Source organism: Aphis gossypii, chromosome 1 (assembly GCF_020184175.1).
Source record: "Aphis gossypii isolate Hap1 chromosome 1, ASM2018417v2, whole genome shotgun sequence".
In the NCBI taxonomy this organism is placed as follows: Eukaryota; Metazoa; Arthropoda; class Insecta; order Hemiptera; family Aphididae; genus Aphis; species Aphis gossypii.
In genome coordinates, this window is record NC_065530.1 from 37,618,811 (window position 1) to 37,641,160 (window position 22,350).

Genomic DNA, 22,350 nt, shown 5'->3' on the forward strand with positions numbered 1-22,350 from the left:
TAAATCCAGGACTATCTACCATTAATTAATCTTAAAATAAATAATGATCTTCATTTAAAAACTGATTGATATCTAGTATATATTATAAGAAAATATAAGGTATAGGTACGTATACCTAATTATGTGTATTACATACAAAATAGTAAATACACATTTATACATTAACTTATCTTTCACGGTTTTTCCCGTGATAAATTGAATGCTGTAGATTATTCCTTTCTTAAACTTCGTTAAATATAAGTTATGACAGATTTTGTATTTGTATTTATTGTACAATAAAAGATAAGTTTTTAAAAAATCATACTAGTATACATAATTATTATAGTATATTATAAATTTATTGATTTTTTTAATGTCTTAATAGTTTTCTTCACAACATTTTCAGTGATTAAACTATATTATTTTGTGACACCATTTATTGAACAGTATTTATTCCCTTAATTTTGTTTATTAAAGGATAATTGTACTCTTTTTGTACATCTTTTGTTGGTAGTGTATACAGTACATACATATAAATAACAACCCTTCTAGTTTCTATGTTCTTTATAAGTATATATATTTATTATGTTTATATTGTTCAATCGTGTTTTTAAAAATGACTTACACATGGTATAAACACTATAAATTATACACAATTGAGAAATAAATAATTTAAAGTATTATAACAAATAGGTCTGCGTGTTGTATTAACTGTATGATTTTAATTGAAAAAAATAAACTAAACATTTTCAGGTTTTTATTTATATATTGCTATAATTTAAATTATGGCTTTAATTCTATACACATTTTTCATTATTAAGTATTTTAAAACTTCTAGTAGGTATGCATTTTTTTTTTTAATATACATAGTTACATTCACTGATATATTGTAATAAAAAGTTGAAAAATTAATTTAACAATATACACATTTAATAATACATTTGAAACTTTAAAAGTGGATACAGAACATATATTTTGTATTTTAGTGGGCTAATTTTTTCAATGGGGTTATAAATATTAGCGAATTATGTCGTTTGTATTATCGACTTAAAAGTGACCATAGTCTATATAGGTAACCACTACTATTAAAAGTATATTCTTATAATTTTTCACTAATTATGCAACATTATATTAATTTGGTAATTTAATGTTTATTAATTTATACTTAACATATTATCTTAAAACAGCCAAACTGTTTATTATTTAACAATTATTGTTTTTATTTTTATATTATATATATATATATATATTTAAATAACATTTTTCATATTCATTTTATTAGAAAAAGTAATTAAATAATTTTTTCCAAATTCTTTAAGACTTGGTTTATTTAACTGGTACATTTCAATCATTTCATTGACACTTACAAATTATATCTAGCCAATTTTATCATAATGAGCACAGATACATAAACTGTAATTGTGGGGATGTGGTAGAGAGGGAGGTTCAAATATTAAACTTAATTTATTTTTTTTAGATTAGGAACTATATTTGTTTTTTAAATCAAAAAGCTTGAAAATTGGTAAAAAAATTCTCATGTTGTTTTTATTGATATAAAAATACTTTACACAGAGATATATTTATTTTTTTAAGCATTTGAACAAACTGGATATTCAAATATAAAATAACGATTTATCCTAAAATAATTGTTGTTGTTTATTTTAGTTATTTATTAACATAAAATTGTGTAAGTGGTAGTAATTATATGATATAGCAATATCGATGCTCATTGCTCATAAATTCTCCATTATTTGAAATATGTTTACAATCATTATGATTATAGTTTTTTAATTATAATCGTCTAATTCATCAACATATTTTGTTTTTCAATTGTTGTTTAATTAAAAACATAGAATTTTAAAAATAAATACAAATTAGTTATTTTTACTTTTAGTTATGCAGAAACAAAGAACAAGAATACTTCCGTAAGCTTTCTGGACCATTTCGTTAAGCCCATATACAGTTCCAAAAATCAATACATGTTCAAAAAGCCATAATAAACTTACCCTTTTGTATCTTCAACGACATCCTGGCGCCAGTCGTGAAACTATCGATCGGGCGCCAAAGAGATTACAAATATCCCTATTTAATGTACCTAACCTAAATGTTTTTATCATAATCTTAAACGAAAAACAAATGTCAAACTTTGAGCGTTTGAAAATTTAAACATTATCAATGTTTTCAATGTTTTATTCTTTATTTTTTTAAATTTTACTCACACACCGTTAAAGTGCCAATTTTTTTAATAAGTTCCAAAAGAATATTTTCAGCTTCTGTACATAATAAATATAAAGTATGGTTGAGGCTCACAGTATTAACGCGGAGCACAAAGACTTAATACACGATGTTGCATTTGACTACTATGGAGAAAGAATGGCGACATGTTCTACAGATCAATTTGTCAAAGTAAGTTTAATTCTATTGATTCTTATACATGAAAATGTAAATGTTACTTTTTAATATAGGTTTGGGACCAAGACGAACAAGGTAATTGGAATTTGACAGCTAGTTGGAAGGCTCATAGTGGGTCTGTTTGGAAAGTAACTTGGGCACATCCAGAATTTGGTCAAGTAATAGCAACATGTTCCTTTGACCGTACTGCAGCTATCTGGGAAGAAATAAGTAAGTATTATGACAATTATGATTTACAAATTGTATAAAATATGCCAAATACATTAACTGAACAATATTGACAGTTGTTATTTTGTAGTGGGCGAAAGTAATGAAAATGGAACATTATTACGGCATTGGGTGCGTAGGGCAAACTTGGTGGATTCTCGCACATCTGTAACTGATGTAAAGTTTGGTCCAAAATCTTTTGGATTAATTTTAGCAACTTGCTCAGCTGATGGAGTTATGCGAATTTATGAAGCTCCTGATGCAATGAATCTTGCTCAATGGCCATTACAACATGAAGTTTCATTAAAAGTACCTAGCAGTTGTCTCACATGGAATCCTTTATTATCTACGTAATAATAAGTTAATAATATATTATAGCTATAAAAGTATTTAACAGTGTTATATGTATACATATTTATAGTTTTAGAATGCCGAATGCAATGATAGCTGTTGGTAGTGATGATAATTCCAATACTACAAACAGTAAAGTATTTATATGTGAATATAATGAAGTATCTCGTCGATGGGCAAAGACAGAATCTGTAAATAGTGTAGCTCATCCAGTACATGATATGATATTTGCACCTAATATGGGACGATCATTTTATCTATTAGCAATTGCTACAAATAATGTTCGCATATTAAAACTTAAACCAATTGTGTATGTACTAATGTTATAATATAACTGTTGAAAAATAGACTTAACTCCTTATTAATAATAGAATTATTTGTACACAGTGATGCTACTAGTGGTTTTCCTTACACTATTGAAACCGCAGCTCAATTTAATGATCATTTTTGTACAGTCTGGCGTGTTGCATGGAATATAACTGGTACTGTTTTAGCATCATCTGGTGATGATGGATGTGTAAGACTTTGGAAGTGTAAGTTTTAAGAAATTAAAAATTTTTCTTTTAATTTTATTAAATTTACTATTAACTAATAATAGTCTAAATTTTAGTATAAGTAAATTATAATTTTAAATTGATTTTAATAAATGTTTTTGTTTTTTATTTTATTTTATTAGCTACTGTAGACACTTGGAAATGTGTTGGAGTGTTAAAACGTGATGGAAAATTGCCACAACCACAATCAAAAAAGACCCAATCAACTGCTCAAAACAATTTAACTAGGTTCTTTAAACTTGGTCAAATAACTCATCCTAGTGAAGTACATTGGCATTAATGATTTTTTTATTATTATTTGTTTATTAATTAAAATATTAAGTATAGCATAGTTTTATGTTTTTTAAGTGAAAAAGTTTCAATAATATTATTTTTATTTTATTAATATCAACAGCTTAAGTTAATATGTTGTATTTAAAAAATCATTAATAATTATGTTTATAAGTAATAACCGATGAAAATAAAAATTATTTTTTGTGAAATAAAATCTATGTATGTTATAATAAATTAAGACTTGGGATCAACAAATAGTTTAAAATGAATACAAAAAATAATCATAATCATTTTCTGTAATGGTGTCATAACACTCATAAGTGATTTATAATCTATACTTGAATAGTTGAATGGTTCACTGGTATCATAAGTGATTTAGCAAAAAATACACATACATGGTTTATTCAAGTTATTTAAGTGAATTTTAATTATTATTAATTTATGAAGAAGAATTTATGTTCCATAAATTATTATAAAAATATTTTTTAAGAAAAGGTAAGCAAGTTGGTACTGCTCTGTTGTATATTAGGTGTCGAGTGGGTTACTATTATGGGTATATTATATTTGAATTTATTAATATGACTTCATTATATATGAAATTACTTCTGAGTCACTGTCTGTTAATGTATATCACCAAGTATATTTTGTATTGCGTATTATTCAAATGAAATCAATAATTACACATGTGTTTTATAGTTTTATTGTTTACACTAAATCGTTAAGCATGTACATTAAAAATGATTTGCTCACTTAACATGTTAACCTCAATTAGTTTAAATGCATATATAAAAAGTAGTGGCTATGCATTTTTAATATTTTAATAAGATTTTTAAGAATTTTGACCTAGCAAATAATTTTTTATTAACAATAAAATTATAGAAAAAAAATTAAAATAAATTTTGTATTCCTAAAATTAGTTAAAATATATTGAAAATTGTATCGTAAATTAAAAATGAAAATAAATATTTGATGACAATTTTAAATATCTACGATTATTGTTTTTTGAGTTACAATGATACTGCAACATTCCCTTAAGGTGTACAGTGTGTTTGAAAATGATGGAACTTATGACACAATTTTACACTGTATAAAATACAAAAAACTAGTTTTTTTTTATAAAAAAATTGTCAATAAGTAGCTATGGGCTCAATAAGAAATAAAAATTTGACATCTTTTACGTTTTTATGCATACAAATTTATTGGTCATTGCATTAGATCATATATGTGATTTTTTGAATGTGAAAATTTACCCTTTTACCAAGTATTGTACATAATGTGATTTTTTCAACAAAAAAACGGTATTTTGTGGCCTTTCACATTAAATATAGAGATATTTCATAAGGGCGTTATGATAATGTGGGGTTTGGCTGATTATTTGGATGGTACTATTGATACTGATAATCGTGGCCTTAAATGCGACGATTATCTTTTTTTAAATTATATGATTTTTTAATTTTGAACTTGCCGCCATAAAATTGTGCCAGTCAGAAAAACTCTATTCACAACTCATTAAAAAATAAATAAAAATCATACGTTTCTGTTTTTCGGTGGTTGAACCTAACCGTGGTTCCAACTTCTGGTTATAGAATAAACACAACTCAAACAGCTGATCGAGTATCATTTCAATATTTTTCAATGCTATAGCTAATAATATTGTTCATATGATTATCATTGTGACACAGTATCACAAATTACAATTCTCAAGCTTCTGACTAGTACCTACGTAGAATTTTTGTGTCTCTTATTTTATTTTATTTTTCCTCTTTTTACGATTGATTATTTGTTTGACTATTAATATTACAACGTTCAATACTATTATTTTTAACAATGTCGTTAAGAATCATAACAAGAGCAATTCAAAGATTAAGTACTATTCAGACTGGTAATGGCCAAAAGAATCGTTTTTTACTAAAACATATAATTTAGATTGATTTATTCAACACTATTTTCTTTACACAATATTTTTTATTTTAGGTAACAGTATCCCCAAGTATTTCAAAACAATCGTTCGAGCCGAATCCACCACAGGTAAATATTGTTTGCCAAGTATTTAGCTATACATATAGTTTTATGGCTATTTACCTGTATGAAAACATGTAATCTATACAATGTTGGTGATCCACCAATTGTTTTTATTTTTTTATTTTTTATTAATACAGTGAAATAATATAATTTAGTTACACTAATTTTATTTACTTTTAAAATATATAAATGTATAAATTACTATAAAAAATGTTACAAGAATTATTATAAATACTGTAAGTATAACATTATTTTTCCTATTAAGAAAGGAGCCATGTATTTAAATGAGAATTATAATAGTCCATATTAATTCTATGCACAAATGTAATATATCATTAAAATTAAAATGATTTTGATAGTTTTGTAGTTTTTAAATTTTAAGATGTGGTGATATGGTCACTTTTGTTCGGTAGTGGCTATCTTGAAATTTTTTATGGGTGCTCATTTAAAAGAACTAGTACCCCCCCAACCAGTTTTTTAGCATTTAGGCAACGTAAAAAATGTTTATTTCAAAAATTTTTTTTAACTTACCAACATTTAAAGTTTATTTTAATGTGTTTTTTTAAAATTGTCCACTTAAAAACTTGAGTTTTAAAATGCATTCACTTCACATATATAATGTACTAAATCTAAGTATGTGTGAATACATTTAATTCTCTATAAAAGGGGTGCGAGCACTTTTTTAGACACATGATTGCTGTTACTGCTTTTGTTATAATATTAATATAGTGCTATCCTTTTCCTCTAGTATTTAGTGCTATTTGTGCCACTAGGCCGCCATAGATACCTAAGATTTAAAAAAAAAATCATTGGACTAATCAAGAGATTTTTTTATTTGAGATTATTAATATATAAAAAATAAAAATAATAATTATGCACTTGAAATACAACCATGTACAAAATATAAAAATCATGTTATTTCACAATACTCATAATTTTATATTGTAATTAAATATTTATATTGTATTGCCAAAACAAACCTGTATTAATAATTATAATTATTTGATACATATTTTTTTGTAGTGGTGCCAAAACCAAAATTTGATTCAATAACAGAACAATATCTTGGATTTGGGAATTTTGTTGCTGAATGTTTACCTAAGTATATTCAAAAAGTTCAAATAAGTTCTAAAAATGAATTAGAATTACTGATAGCACCAGAAGGTGTTTTACCAGTATTTCAATTTTTAAAAAATCAAACAAATTGCCAGTTTGTTAATTTATCAGATATATGTGCTGTAGATGTTCCTCAACGTACAAATAGATTTGAGGTAAAAAAAAATTTTATTAAAAGAATGTTTTCAATCTATACTAAATAAAGTAAATTAGATGATATGGGGGGGGGGGGGGCAATCCACCGCTACCTCTGATAATTATCGGTTTTAAATTAAATCTTTTTTTTTTTTAAAGTGATGTAAGAATAATCGTGGCAAAGTATTTTTTTGGCCAAATTCTTCTTATCTTTTTAATAAGGTTTCCCGGAATAGCATAAAAATATATTATAATGAATGATTTAGATTTTTTTTTACATTTATTTTAGATCGTTTACAATCTGTTGTCACTTCGATTCAATACTCGCCTACGTGTTAAAACATATACTGATGAGTTAACACCAATTGATTCGGTTACATCTATTTATGAAGCCGCAAATTGGTATGAAAGAGAAATTTGGGACATGTTTGGAGTATTTTTCACTAATCATCCAGATTTAAGAAGAATTCTGACTGATTATGGATTTGAAGGTCATCCATTCCGTAAAGATTTTCCATTGTCTGGATATGTAGAAGTAATTTATTATTTTATACTGTTTATAGATTAAAAAGCATAAATATTAACTTAAAAATAAAATATTGTTTTAGGTAAGGTATGATGATGAAAAAAGAAGAGTCGTGGTAGAGCCATTAGAAATGTCACAGGAATTCAGACGTTTTGAGCTATCTACTCCATGGGAACAATTTCCAAATTTTAGAAGTGCTACCACTGTTGAAGAAGTGCCTTCAGCAGAAAAAGAAAAAAAATAAGTTTATTTTTCCAAGGTAATTGTAAATGAGTTGTATAATTGCTTAATTATTAATTTATATAATGAAATATACAATTTTAATATTATAGTATTTAATTTTAAGTATGATCTACATTTATAATTAATTTACCCTGCTCAGAGATTTACAATGATTGAAAATATCTTGTACTATTCAACCCACGACTTCTCATGTGCGAAGAAAAATTCACCTTAGTTAAACTTAAAATGCACTTAGTTTTTTTCCCAGATTTCTATCTGCTTATATTATTTAGTACCTTTCAATGGCGTGACTGACTAAAATTTTATTTTAACAAGGTGGTTTAATATATTATTGGGGTAAGATTTTTCCTGTATGAGTAAAATTAGTATTGGAAACCAATCGAATGATCTCGGGTATTAACCTGAGATCATTAACTTAATTTCATTAAGTTCATCAACATTAATTTATATCTATATATTTTGATTAAATAACATATCTTGACTTTAAAAAAATTATATATTAAGTAATTAAAAAAAAAAAATTTCTTTTTCAATTTAAAATTATTAGGAATCTATATTATATTTAAATATTGTTGAGGCGCCACGTTATTGCAGGAGGAAACCTGGTCACCCACTAATAATGTTGGCCTAACTTAATTTACTAACTTACAATACAGCAATTATTTTATGTTCTGTGATTCTATTTTGTATAGTAAGTAAATTTGATTGACCTGTTATTAAATTTGAAGGTAAGAACATATTATCCTGTGTATTCATATGGGGTGTTATAAGTATTTAGAATATTGTAAAAAAATCAAAGTTAATGTTTGTAATTTTTAAGTTTTATATTAAGTAAATTCACTATTATTAAAAGTTACTATACAAAATTGGAAATTCTCTATATAAATTTATTGTTGTATGTTTATAAGACATTCAACATAATATGCAGGTATAACATTCTTAATACTATTTAACTCTTTATGGGTTTAGTTAATTTATTTGTTATAAATTATAATGTATATTGTATAATCAATTAACAAAATGTTAAATAAGGTTGGGTGAATACAAGAAAATATTTTTTTAAAGGAAATAATAATTTAATTCTTACTTTTGGATTATAATATTATATAATATTGTCAGTTAATAAATATTAAATTAAATTAATAAAAATTGTATACTAAATTGTAACAATAATATCAGATCCAATCATTTAAAATTCTTTCAAGGAACAAATTAATTAATTAACATACATTGTTGAGATTAAACTTTAGTACACATTATTTTTTTTTAAAAAGCTGTCATGAATTAATATACTAATAACTAATAAGTATTAGAATTCAACAATGTGTGTGTATATGTGAGCGTGTATATAAATAAGTTTGTCATGAGAAGTGAAGGTAATACTGATATAAAGGAATGAATTGCATAACATAATAACAAATTATAAGCTTCGAATATGTTTTGTACGTCTGACTAAAAGACAACATGAATTTAAGTTGGCTCCTTCACATTTTAATAGTTCAGAAATATCTACTGATTGTAGAGTAAAGTCAGTTATTTTCTCCGCTAAAACCTGTAATCATTTAATATTAAATATTAATAGTTTGATTAAATATTAGTAATAAAATAAATTATATTACATTGAATGATAATGGGATTTCTTTGGCTGACCGATGTAATAGTGTACCATTGATGTACATAACATTAGCTGCTTCATCTTCGGGTAATGTAAGAATTTGGTAGCTATATGTAGCTTCTCTTTCTAGTCTCTAAATATTATTTAAAAATATTTAATAATTAGTATTTTATTTAATAGTTAAACTATTAAGGTTAATTACTTTCAAAACATTTTTTGAAGAATCACTTGAGCCCACACACATGAGGTCTGGTCCTGCCATTGACACAATTGTTTTTAGATGTTTGTTTTCTGTAACCTATTAAATTACTTTAATTTCTTTAATTATCGTTAAAACCATATAACCTACATACATATGTAATACTATAAAACAATTGTGTTAAAAGATTGAACATTTTCTAACCTTGATTGGAGTACATGGATATTCGGGAAACGCAGATGCAACTGCACATGCTCCCGATTCATTAGTCCATTTTGTTATTCCAATAAAGAATTCTCGACCTATAAATAATAATACTTCTATAATTAAATGTGGGTGACAAAATTAAACAATTTAAACCAACACCAACATATTTAGTAAAGTAGTTTCATGGCATGACATCACTAATAATGGCAAGTTTAAAAGTCATTATACGTAAATTGATAGTGCCATTAGAGTAGTACATTAACAACTATATAGCAAAGAGTATGTAGTAATATATTAAACATTAATTATTCTGTTATTCATCATATTTTTATATCACAATAAATTGAATTTCTATATAAAAATTAATAATATGAAATAAAAATCTTTGATAAATATGCTTTACTCTTAGAACAGTAATTTTTAGATTGAGTGCAGTTATATCTTATACTTTCTTTAAAAAAATAAATAATAATGGAAACAAAAATTGTGATAATATATGAAAATAATTAATAATACATTTAATATATCTAATATAATGTTTGAAAGTAAAAATTGAATAAAGACCAGAAAAAAGGCTATAAAAATTTATTGTTGATGTGCTGTGAAATGTTTGTAAAAAGAACAGTTTGTTGTATTTTAAGTAAGTTTGAAATCTACTGCTTGAGATGTGTTAGTTTAATAACTACAAAGAAAAATAAGTTTATTAGTTAAATACAATTCAATTTATATTCTTTTAATAGAATCTATTTATTACCTAATATTAATTTATGTCATATATTCATACCTGTAAATAATATATCGCTTCCATGTAATTTTGCAGATTTATCAGAAACCTCAACAATAGGCAAACCAATTTCTTTCTTCAACACCGCTCTTATTGCTTCAACCTGAAGCATTTCAAACACTTATTGTTTAAGGACAATGTGGATTTATTTAATGTAGATACTTCATTCTAGAGTAATAAAAAATTATATTATGATCAATTTATATGTTAATTAATATTGATGCTGTAAGTAGCCGATAAATTTTTTGAAGATAAAATTGTGTTTCTAATGCATGTTTTGTAGTTTAAAATATTCGTTATGCAAACTGTAATAAAATCCTGATGAAGGTAGTAGAATATACGTCATGTTAAATTCTCATCTGTATGCATTGTTTCAATCTTACAAGTATGTGACAATAAATTCGTTCGCAGTTCTCGTTTAACTTCATTAGTTTGAATATTAGGTAGAATGAATTTACTTATTATTCAACAACATTTCAATATCAAAACAATAGCAAATGTTATTATATTTAATTTTGATTATAGAAAATAGATAAATGCACTTAAATATTAAAACTAATAACGCTGAATTGTCGAACATAATTGTATTGTTTTAGCACTTGTAAAAAGATTACTAAATGAGTGGAAAAAGTCCAATTAATTTACTTAGGACAAAGTAACAGACTTACTTCTTTCACTCTCTCGGGCTCAGCAGGCTTAGTGATGATTGCAGTACCATTGCAGACAAACGCGGTGTCGTCAACAAAAGCACACCAAGGTGTATCCTCGTCTGCTGGCATTTCGATTACGTCAAGACCAATATCTCGGAGGGCTTGAACATAGTTCTCGTGTTGCCGTTTGGCTCGATCGTAATCCAACGTCGGTAGTCGGGTTCTTAGCGACTGTGGTATACGATTAACCACTGCATGGGTGTAACGAGTTGTTGGCATTTTAATAATTTGTTCTCGCTAACTGACACCTGAAGGAGTGAAGACCCGATGTATCTTAAGCGGCAAAGCGGTTACGCTGGTAGTGATTACTGATTAATGAGTAATGAATAGTGATTAATGATAAAAATCAAAAATGATAATTTTTTAGCCACGAACCAGTAACCACGACGGTCTTTAATAGTTGAGGCCTGCACTCTATATAGATATAGAAAAATTACATTCTTATCAAATTAGACATAAACCTGCTTATTGCTAGCGCTTCCAGTGGAATAGGTGGTATACTATAATGTCTTTAGGCATATTTTACTGCCTTATGGTTTATAGTTTATAGGTACCATTGATTTTCTAATATATTATAAAATAATATAATATGTTATATTAACATCAATGCTTATACTGACAATTGAGACCACAGATATATACAATAATTGTATACATACCTATCTGTGAAATTTACATAGTGGCTTGCCTGGAATTCGGATCGTGGTCTTCGAAGATATAAGAATATAAAAATCTAGATTATCTAACTGATAAATAGTTTAAAAACTAAAAAAAATCGCATTTTGTAGAGGATTAAAAAAAAAAAATTGAGTTTAATTGAACATAATTATACAATAAAAATAAAGAAGTTTAAGATTACCTATTATAATATACCTATAGGTACCTATTATTATTATTATTTGACTGGTACCTACTTGCATATAATAAAAACAAATAATTTGAAAAATGTCTTAGGTAACTTTTTAATATAATTCAAACCATTAAAATATGATATTTATCAAAATAATTGCTAAAAACTAAATACATTAAATATTGTGTCGTTTGTTGTCATTTGTAAATCAGCTTTCGTTGTATCTAGTTACTGCAAGTGAATTCGCAACAGTTTTTAACAACATCAATTGACAATTAGTATAAAAACTAAAGGTCATTTTGGTTAATTTCAACAATTTTTTGTGGTGTAACGTGTTTGGATGAATTACCTTTTTACCCGTATGGGCATAGCAAAATAGCAATGTTGTACAGGTTTCTTACAATATTATGTTTGTGCAACTTCTTGTAACGTGTATGAATATGTGAGGGTCGATGGAGTATGTGAGACGTAACACAAAAACAAGTACATTAAATTTCATCAAAAACACTCTATTTTTAATTATGCCCGTGGAAGTCACGGACAGACGGACAGTTCCATGTCTGTTAAAATGAGAAGGAAATAGATTTAATTAAGTAGGCAGTAAGTACTGCTCAGTGACCAGGCGCATAAGTCGCCCAAACTCAAACCATCCATTTTTTTTTTAACTTTGTAAATATAATAAAATTGTTCATCCATTAAAGTTGTTGAACTGTAATTGTATTTGATCAACGATAGAGAAGTCTGAAGAGGTTAGGTTTTTGTTTTATCATACGTATATTTTGTACATTAGATTTATTTTATGACTTTTATTAAATTAAATTAGTAGTACTGAAGACCCGGGAGAGTTTACATGTTTCCGTTAAGTAATATTGGAGTAAACCCGGCAGAGCTTACGATCGCCCGGAAAAAGCCCTATACGCAACTCGTTATACACCGGCTTTAGATTTCGCCAGTGACTCATATGCCGGTAAAAAATCATGTTATTTATAAAAAAAAACTAATGTATACAAACGATCGTGTGTGTTTTTAATTTACTTTTTGTCAGCGATCCGTCGCCGCAAAGCAAACGAGTGTCCGTCCCCGACGTATGAATGCGAGCAAATGTTGCACCAATAACGAATTTGTGGCGCTCGTACGTTAAAACGTTTTTGCCTGCCATTCCAGCGACAAGAGCCTGCCGAGCCTGGTCTTACCAGTTACCGTACAAGTGTTCAACCGTTGATTGGTAAAATGATGTTTGAATCTATGCTGTACACAGGGCTGTATTTACGCCCAGGTCTGTGAGTCCCGGACATAGGGCGGCAAATTTTGTAAGAAATAGAAAAAAAAAATCATACAAATCATATGTTTACTACATTTTTTTTGGGGGGATAGGGGTGGCATATTTAAAAGAGCTCAGGGCGGCACTTGTTCTAAATCCGGCACTGGATGTACATAATCGTTGTTATTTTTAAAAACCACGTAACGTTTGCAACATTTGTTGGTAGCATATCGGGCAACAGCTTGCTCGCTTCCAACAATCGCTTTTCATAGTCTGCGACTATTCGCTATCGACGTCTGCAGTGTATAATTCGTTCTGCAGCACAGTCATTCCGTTCCGATCGATTACAAGTAGCAGTCTCCCGCGAAATTGACGACGCCCGGGTCCCAGATCCAATCATCCCGTATACACGTGATCGCAATTAGACGATGATTTTAGCCATCTATTGTTGAATTTCGTTAAAATTCCAACTTTAAAAATTTATAAAAACAATTCTAAATTTACGCTCAAGTTATATTTATAACTGACGATAGTTGATATCTTGTAGATAAATTAAATTAAATTAATACACCTATACACAGTTATATAGAGATAAAAGGAACTTACTAGTAACAGTTTGTGTATTTATACTGAGATTTCAATGTACATTTTTACATTTAAATAAAATACTAAAAAATAATTTGAATAAATCCAGATTGAAGATAGGAAAAAAATTGAAAAAAAACTTAATCAAGTCACCACAGTGAGTACCTGCGCTTATACTAGTGATCTCATTTATTTTAGAAACACCCTGTATGGCTGTATGTGCTAAGTCAAATTATAATAATTTATTGAGCAATCAATTAAAATTATTACAATTAATAACATTTATAGAGTGCAAGCATGTTAAGTGTTCATCAATCGATTTAATTATACTTACCTTAATTTTTTTTTATGATTTAGGTTTAAACCTATTTTCTTATGACTTATGTACAATTTAATAAGTGATCGCCGGTCGGTTAGTATACTGAATTGAACTTGACATTAAAATTATTTTAACTTCGACATACCACTTCCTAATTTATTAATCTTATTAAAAAAATAATGTTTTTTTAATATATATTAATACATAAGTAGCATGTATAAAAATCGAATTTTTAACGAATAGTTCATTATACCTAACTTAGTAACTTTATATAAGTATTTAAATTTATGACTTTATGAGTAATGAACTAATATGTCACGAGGTATATTCTTAGGTATTCCAATCAAAAATACATATCAGAATATAAAAATAAAAATGTATGCTGTCATTAAAAAAATTAAAACAACAATTTATATTGTTTAAAAATTGTATTTTTTTTTTTCAAAAATGTTGTTTTCAATTACTTAACATTTCGTAAAAAAATATTCTCAATAGTATTTTTCAAAGAAGAAACTTTATTAAATACTATAATTATGATAATAAAATTGCATCAATTTATGACGGCAAGTGAGGTAGACAGTTACTAACAAATTATACTTATTTGGATTGACTGCAATCAATATTTATCTATAATATATTATGTAATCTAGTTATAATAATAAAACGTGTTACAAAATAAAAAAAATAAACCAGTACAATAAAATTTGCATTAATAATCTGTAAATGTAAATTAATAAGCGGTAACGCAATTATATAAATTAAAAAATTAATGACTTGCAGCCGTCGTTGATAATTTGAAATATTTGGTTTGGATCGTACATCACATCATATTCTATAATAAATTTGTTTGTCACAATTTTTCTGCAATGAAATAAAACGTCGGTTTAGAATAGTTATCACTAAGGTTGGGGTTTATTGTGTGTATGAACTTAGACAGTTTTTGTTTAAGTCGTGCACTATAGTCTATATAGTGCACAGTGCACATTTCAATACAAAATAAACAATAATAAATATTATAAATCCATTTGCAGGTAAGATGTATAAATATAATATTAAAAATAAAAAATGGGCTCCTAAAATATTGTTATATCTACCAAATATAAATCTATAACGACCCCAAATTACCGTCCCCCCTCGCAACGCGGGGTCTGCGGGCCCTCAGTTACGTCACTGGCTATATCCAATATTATGTAATAAAGACTAATAATGGTTTAAGAATGAATAAAAATATATATAATTATTCAGCGATTCTTAGCTGTGATCTGCTGTACCATGGGAATCTGCGATTTTTGCTGGGGCTCTATCAATAATTCTTGCTAGGATACATATGGTGAGATATATTGAGTAGAAAACTTCTATTTAACGAAGTCTTAGAGGGGATCAAAAATTCGTATTATAGAGGAATTCGTTAAATAGTATTAACGCATAATTAACAAGGAAGGTCGTGGTTCTCAAAAATAATTAGTTAAATAGAAAATTTCATTGAATGGAAGTTTCACTGTATTTTGAAAAAAAAGCTATTTGAAATAACATTTATAAGAATGGGGGGAGGGGGTAGCTAGCGATTCATAAAAGTATTTTTATAATGGATCTGTGTGCTCTGAAAGTACTTATATATTATATAAGAACCATTGTAATAATATATAGGTGGTAAATCGTGAACGGACATATTTTATAGAACAAAAAAGTAGAACATGAATGTTTAAAACTGTTGAGGGATCATATTTTTGTCAGTGAGAGGGGTTTAAGTCCCACTTTTTTACCTGTGACATTTACGGTTTAACAATGAATTTGAATGTAGATATCAATCTAATTAATTTAAATAATTATAGTCATACTAACCATTATTGCGGGCATTGGCCAAACGTTGCTGTACAATTGGCGGAAAAACTTTTCAGTCTTCAATCCGCATTGGCTTTGAATTAGTATATATAATAACCGTATATACTCTGAGCGTATTCTGTAAAAACCGTGATCATTCAAAAAAATACGTTAAATAAAAAAATTGATTGTACGAGAAAAGCAGTTCGTTTGTATTATTTCAATATATTTAATATATACGTTACACGATTAAACTCAGGTAACTCACTGGCATTTCTCAAAAGTCACCTCACGCAGGTACCGCAGCTCTATTTGATCGTTCATCGTCGGTTTATGTTCCAAGTCATCTTCACTCTTCGTTTGATATTGCAATTGTTGCTCTGCTAGATATTCTTTAACCTGTTTTAGCAGTATTTTGGGATGTAAGTCGTCGTGACTAAGCGCCTTCATACATGATAAGTGTTTTCGGAATTCTGATAATGATAGTTAAATTTAATACAACACTCTTGATAAGGTAATATGCAAGATTTTACCACTAACATAGCCAAGCACAAAGCATAGTCGACTAATATTATATTTAAGAAACTTTAGCCTGTATCATACATTATATTGGAGTATTGAACCAACGATAGATCCATTTGATCCAACTATTATATTTAATAAGTTAGTTTAATTTGTATTTTATATTCGCTATTATTGCTATTAATAGTTATACTTATTCCATCCGTGATTACCGTGATTAAGTAGGTATAATTATAATTTTTATTTTTTTTATTTTTTATTTTTTTTTATTGAACTTAAGCCCGGCGACTAAGGCCATTAGCTGTTGAAGTGGTTATGAACTGTGGTAGGGGTAAGGGTTGGTTGGATAGGTTGTGTTTTTACAGTTGGTACGGTCGGTTTAGGAACACGTGTATGTGTGGCAAGGTTTTTGCGCACTACGTACCCAGGTGGTCACCCATCCGAGTACTAGTGGCAGCGGCCGTTGCTTACTCTTAACCACATGAGTGATTAATTTCAGCCACTGCACCGCGCCGAGCCACTATAATTTTTAATATAGTTTAAGAGGGGCAAATTATTTTAACTTGAAAGTGCCAAAAATCACCATTTTTGCAAGCGAGCCATGAAAAATATTATTTATTAAATATTATATTACGAGAACAAAATTATCGTTATTTTATTGTATAATTAATGTATTAATATAAAAATATACATATACATACATAAAAATATTTAAATTTTTTGCGTGCCCTCATAGTCTTTTCGTGTGCCATGAATTGGCCATCCCTAATATATAGTTAATAAATTGAACCGGGAGGGCGATTTTATTCTATATGTTTATTCACGTATGTGTGTGTGAGAATAGACTATACGACTATAGTTGTTTCAGTAAACGATGTAAATCATAAACATTAAACATAACTAAGCAACTATAAATATTTATAGTATCAAGCATCATACTCGTAATGTATAATTTCTAATATATTATACAGGTGTAAGTCGTATAACGAGAAAATAATGTTACCATATTGTATTTTATAGCTCTAAATAATTTTCTTTATACATATACGTATGTAATATAATAGGTTAATATTTCTGTGATTTTTTTTTTTTTTTATTATTCTTACACTATAAATGTGTAAACATACCCTTTTTGTAAGGCTTGTCTTTGGCGCAGAGAGTCTTTGAGTTACCAATCAGTGGCATATTCATCAAAAAGACGATCTTTTCATCCTCCGTTATACTTGTATAACAATTATTATAATATGAAATTATACATTCGGAGTACCGATCTGCAATTTTGAACCTGTTTTTGAAAAATTAGAAACACAAAATGACGAATTAACATTAAAATCGGTGCATTAAATCAGATATTTACATAAGTAAGGTATACGGAATAATATAATAGAACCATATTATACTAGCATAGCATATCATATATGCTAGTTTACAAGTACCGACATTTTATTACCATAGTATAATATAATAACTAATAATAATTACTGACATTATAAAGGAGTAACGCACTGACTGTCGATGATGAGTTAACATGATTATTAGACAATAAATTTAAAAGTAGGTAAAGCAGATGCACCAAAACAGCTATAATAACTTGGCCGCGTCAATGTTGTGTACGAAAGTTTGTAACGGTAAATTATTTTTTTAACGACATACCTATACTTTATTTTACATAATTATTTTTCGAATGAATGGTATAATATTATGGACACATAATTAATACAAAAATATTATTATTATGTATCAACCCATCAACATCGCAACTATAAATTAGCTATTGCATTAAAAGTTACTTTGATGCTCCTGATTATCTATATTATATTCACAAGTGTAAATGTATGATACGCATAAATCTACGTATGAAATAATTATTCTTAAACTTTTTGAGTTAAGTATTTTGTTTGTTAACTACTAACTAAAAGAATAGTACTTATAGTTCAATGATATACTAACGGACAATAGCTGTAGTCTGAGTATTCGGAATTATCAAGGTTATCAGAAATTGTTGAGAGAAAGTCTGCAAACTGAGGTAAGGCACTGCAATTGACTCTTTTATCGCTCCCTTCGCACATCCATTCGAAGTCGAGCTCGGATCTCACCAACGTCATTAATGTAGCTGTAGACATCCATATAAGAAAAATCTTATTTATTAAATATGTCGTGAAAAAAAACGGTATGTATATAGTTATGCCAGTTATGGTATATACCATTATAGACGCGTATTTAAATTCAATCATGTATGCTTGTGTTACAATTTTTAAAAATGAAAATATGTATTTTAATAAAATGGTACTCACTGATTAAAAGAAATAGTTTCAGCATTTCTGTAACATAATAGAATTTAATATTTAAAACTGTTTTATTTCACTCGCTTGAGTTTCCACGCCTGTAGAGGTGGCTATTATATGATAATGGTGGTTTTATAAAAACCAAAATATATTTTATAAGTAATTAAATGTAATAAGTAAATATTTTTTGGGTAACACGTAAAAATAACTCCTACTAAAAAATTAAAATAAATTTGCATTACAATGTCTGTATTAATTAACACGTTATAATTTATTATAATATATATAAGTGTAAATAAGTACAAATAAAAAATTGTGTTGTAATTTTAGTCATATATAATAATAAATATTGTTGTAAGATATAAAAATAAATTTTATAGTAAAATTGGTCTACAGTCGTTTTCTCAAATCGAAGAATATTTTATTCATATATATATTCACTAAATAATTTATTGTTAAAAAGGATATTCTCTTCAAAATTAAAATTTTAACTTTTGAGTTTATGATCGTATACTTATACGTACAGTTGGGTTATTGCTTTTAATGAGTGTAGTGTGTAAAAAATGTTTAGAACAACTGTTAGGTATTATCATTTATTTTAACCCGAAGATATTTACTATAATTAAGTTGTATTTTTTTTCTGTTACAATTTAGTAAATTATATTGCTAGAATAATTAATAAATAATATAATATAAACAAAAATAATAAATAATAACCTAAATAATAATTTAAAAGTAAATTAATACCATTATCAATAAATAAAATATATAAGTATACATAATGTTTCTTACTGATGATTGCTGCCATGATCTGTATAATAGCTGTAAATAATCTGCTGAATAAATGTGCCGGATAAATATGTATCTATTATTGTAATTAAGTTGTAAAAATCGAATTATAATTAAAAAAACAAATATTCAATAAAAAAATTATCAATTTATCCTATACTGGAAAATTAACTGAGGAAAGAATTCAATTTATTCCGTAAGTACTCACGATCAAAATGATTCTACTGATTTTGGTTTTTCACCAACCGGTTTTATTATGACCAGATTATCAGTAGATCAATGTGGAGGGGTACGATAAAAAATATTATTTTGTTATTATTATTATTATTATTATTACGGCTATGTCATGGAGACATATTTTAAACTTAGAGCAGGGGTGATAAAATGAAAGTTATGATTTTATAATGATGTGTGAATTTTATCTATATTTTTATTTTTGTGTCTGTCACACTGTCATCACTCATCACCTTTTGGGGCAGTAGCCTGTAAGAATTATATAATCGTTACTGTTGAGAATGATTTCTAGTAAAAATTGAATTTAGTTTATACTTTAGTTTACATTATTTTGTACATGGTATAGTCTAAGTCAATAATTATAATAACAATATAAAATTTGGTAGTTTTTTAAGCAGTACTAATAATAATAATATTAAATATTATATAATAATAGTGTTTCTATACATGCGTTTTTATTTTTAAAATAGAAAAGTTCAAAAAAAAATTTAAGTTGTAATATAATAAGTCTATAATAAATGCAATTCGGACAGACCCCTTTATTTTTTGATAGAAAATTAGGTCTATTTAGTACCCCGGAATCCGAAGTCAACAATGTAGAAGTATTTTTCAAAATAAGTAATCAAAAAATCAAAAAAATATAGGTATATTGAGAAACAGGAAAAAATGTTTACTCAAAACTAGTTTTTAAAAAAAACCGACTTCATTTTTTCAGAATAATAATACATTCAATAACCATTAACTATGTAGAGAGCTGAAATATCCACAAAATACTTACCTAAATTACCATTTTCTAGTCATGATAATATTTTGGCTCATTTTAGTCATTATTTTTTTTTTTTGATTTATAAATGATAAAAATGTTGTTTATTGTAAATTATAAAAAACAAAATTTGTTACTACTTACTATTATAACTTATAATAATTAATAGTAACAAACTTTGACAACACACAACTATTTCTTATAGGTTGATCTCACAGCAATACAAAAATAACTATATTTATGAGTGCATGTGTGAGTTTCAAAATTGGACAAGATCATAAACATTTGAAATTATCTTATAAATAGTTAAAACTTCATAACATTTTAATTTTCAATAACTTAAGATTGAAAATGTAGTATAAGAATATAACATTTTTTAAAAATTGGTTTTTCAGCAATCAAAATATACTAAAAATATGCAGGTACAAGTTTAGTTTTTTTATTTAAAAACATTTGAAGTATTAATATTGATGAGATTGGAATATAATTAACAATTGTAGTTAAGTATTGCAATTAAAAATATATTAATATCATTGGGATTTGAAACTTTATATATATGTATATATAATACACTAATATCTATATTATTATTTTCTATGTTTATACGATGAAATTTGTTATGAGTTATGACTTACTAGTAGGCACATATCATATTATTTAATGGATTGTTAGTGCCATTTATAATAATATTAATTCTGGTGCTATATTATGTCTTATCTGAGTCCGATAACTATAAATAATTGTAAGTATACGTGTATGCATTTTTATATTATAAATTATAATTAATATTAACACTTCAGATTTCAGAATGCTTGGATAAGGGGTGAGATATTATTCGACGGTTCTTAGAATGCGAGAAAGTGTCAAGGTCGTATTTTTTGGTAACAAACATGATTTATCGTAGACGTGTAAGTACGATAATTATATTATGTTTGATTACGATTATTATAATATGTTCACTATGTATGATGACAAAGAAATTGAACGCTGGTTAAATAGGTACTTATATTTTATTGAAAACCCAATATTTTAATAAAAACGTATATTTTCTTGTATTACTCATCACTCTATCGTTGAATAATCTTACATCGAATAGTTGAAAACTAAATTGAAGTATAAAAAATGATTTTATACCGACAAATGACCATCAATATTTTATGAATTTTGCTGCTGGTTTATCTGCATGATTTGTTTTATAAAATAATAATTAGATTTACATATTATGTGAAAGACATTTTTAAAATTAGTATTGATAAAATATATGTTTTTTTAAATATTGACTAGAATACATTGCATCAGAATGGTAATCCGATTTTTCGTGTTGACCTTTGCTTACTTTTAACTTTATGAAGATATTGAAAATTCTTAGTCTTTAAACACAAACATTTTAGGCTATTTAATTTTTTCTATTTCCGTAAGTAATGTTATTGATTAGGCGCTTATATTATAATTAATGATAATATAATATAGAGTTGAATAACATGACAGTTATGGCTGTTGGCGGTTTAGAACCCCTATAATTAATATTTATATATTTGCTTTAAATCAAAATAGTGCTTTTACAATTTCAAAAACCATGATTTCTATT

At 26.7% G+C, this 22,350-nt stretch overlaps 5 protein-coding genes across 5 annotated transcripts in view; 2 read left to right on the top strand and 3 right to left on the bottom strand.

Moving 5' to 3' along the window:
- The window catches only part of LOC114120246 (PDZ domain-containing protein 2-like), a 70,045-nt gene that overhangs the window by 35,759 nt on the left and 11,936 nt on the right, over positions 1-22,350 (bottom strand). The gene's annotated exons all lie outside the window — the stretch shown is intronic.
- On the top strand, positions 2,114-3,990 carry LOC114120250 (nucleoporin SEH1-A). The gene is made up of 6 exons (XM_027982105.2): positions 2,114-2,385; positions 2,445-2,601; positions 2,690-2,948; positions 3,020-3,259; positions 3,337-3,482; positions 3,626-3,990. The coding sequence occupies exons 1-6, from the start codon at positions 2,275-2,277 to the stop codon at positions 3,781-3,783; spliced, it is 1,071 nt and encodes a 356-aa protein (XP_027837906.1). The 5' UTR covers positions 2,114-2,274; the 3' UTR covers positions 3,784-3,990.
- LOC114120229 (NADH dehydrogenase [ubiquinone] iron-sulfur protein 3, mitochondrial) lies at positions 5,454-10,896 on the top strand. Its single transcript, XM_027982071.2, has 6 exons — positions 5,454-5,658; positions 5,751-5,804; positions 6,822-7,069; positions 7,339-7,584; positions 7,658-7,834; positions 10,660-10,896. Exons 1-5 carry the CDS (start codon positions 5,604-5,606, stop codon positions 7,817-7,819), a joined length of 765 nt encoding a protein of 254 aa, XP_027837872.1. The 5' UTR covers positions 5,454-5,603; the 3' UTR covers positions 7,820-7,834; positions 10,660-10,896.
- Positions 7,833-11,741, bottom strand: LOC114120227 (N(G),N(G)-dimethylarginine dimethylaminohydrolase 1). Its single transcript, XM_027982070.2, has 6 exons — positions 11,292-11,741; positions 10,624-10,726; positions 9,837-9,934; positions 9,636-9,731; positions 9,438-9,566; positions 7,833-9,370 (listed from the first exon to the last, which is right to left on the bottom strand). The coding sequence occupies exons 1-6, from the start codon at positions 11,550-11,552 to the stop codon at positions 9,239-9,241; spliced, it is 819 nt and encodes a 272-aa protein (XP_027837871.1). The 5' UTR covers positions 11,553-11,741; the 3' UTR covers positions 7,833-9,238.
- Positions 14,844-19,933, bottom strand: LOC114120244 (uncharacterized). The gene is made up of 7 exons (XM_027982099.2): positions 19,769-19,933; positions 18,986-19,012; positions 18,642-18,804; positions 17,819-17,976; positions 16,438-16,642; positions 16,191-16,308; positions 14,844-15,209 (listed from the first exon to the last, which is right to left on the bottom strand). Exons 1-7 carry the CDS (start codon positions 19,782-19,784, stop codon positions 15,174-15,176), a joined length of 723 nt encoding a protein of 240 aa, XP_027837900.2. The 5' UTR covers positions 19,785-19,933; the 3' UTR covers positions 14,844-15,173.

What these genes read in the sequence shown, in the direction of transcription:
- LOC114120250 (XM_027982105.2), top strand. Translation starts at nt 2,275, where the DNA reads ATGGTTGAGGCTCACAGTATTAACGCGGAGCACAAAGACTTAATACAC. An exon ending in CTACAGATCAATTTGTCAAA is followed by an intron (nt 2,386 to 2,444) that starts GTAAGTTTAATT and finishes TTTTTAATATAG; the next exon opens with GTTTGGGACCAAGACGAACA. An exon ending in TTAAAACTTAAACCAATTGT is followed by an intron (nt 3,260 to 3,336) that starts GTATGTACTAAT and finishes ATTTGTACACAG; the next exon opens with TGATGCTACTAGTGGTTTTC.
- LOC114120229 (XM_027982071.2), top strand. Translation starts at nt 5,604, where the DNA reads ATGTCGTTAAGAATCATAACAAGAGCAATTCAAAGATTAAGTACTATT. An exon ending in ATTAAGTACTATTCAGACTG is followed by an intron (nt 5,659 to 5,750) that starts GTAATGGCCAAA and finishes TTTTTATTTTAG; the next exon opens with GTAACAGTATCCCCAAGTAT. An exon ending in CATTGTCTGGATATGTAGAA is followed by an intron (nt 7,585 to 7,657) that starts GTAATTTATTAT and finishes ATATTGTTTTAG; the next exon opens with GTAAGGTATGATGATGAAAA.
- LOC114120244 (XM_027982099.2), bottom strand. An exon ending in AGACAAGCCTTACAAAAAGG is followed by an intron (nt 16,643 to 17,818) that starts GTATGTTTACAC and finishes TATCATTATCAG; the next exon opens with AATTCCGAAAACACTTATCA. An exon ending in GTGACTTTTGAGAAATGCCA is followed by an intron (nt 16,309 to 16,437) that starts GTGAGTTACCTG and finishes CGGTTTTTACAG; the next exon opens with AATACGCTCAGAGTATATAC.
- LOC114120227 (XM_027982070.2), bottom strand. Translation starts at nt 11,552, where the DNA reads ATGCCAACAACTCGTTACACCCATGCAGTGGTTAATCGTATACCACAG. An exon ending in CTTCAAAAAATGTTTTGAAA is followed by an intron (nt 9,567 to 9,635) that starts GTAATTAACCTT and finishes AATAATATTTAG; the next exon opens with AGACTAGAAAGAGAAGCTAC. An exon ending in AAATCCCATTATCATTCAAT is followed by an intron (nt 9,371 to 9,437) that starts GTAATATAATTT and finishes AAATGATTACAG; the next exon opens with GTTTTAGCGGAGAAAATAAC.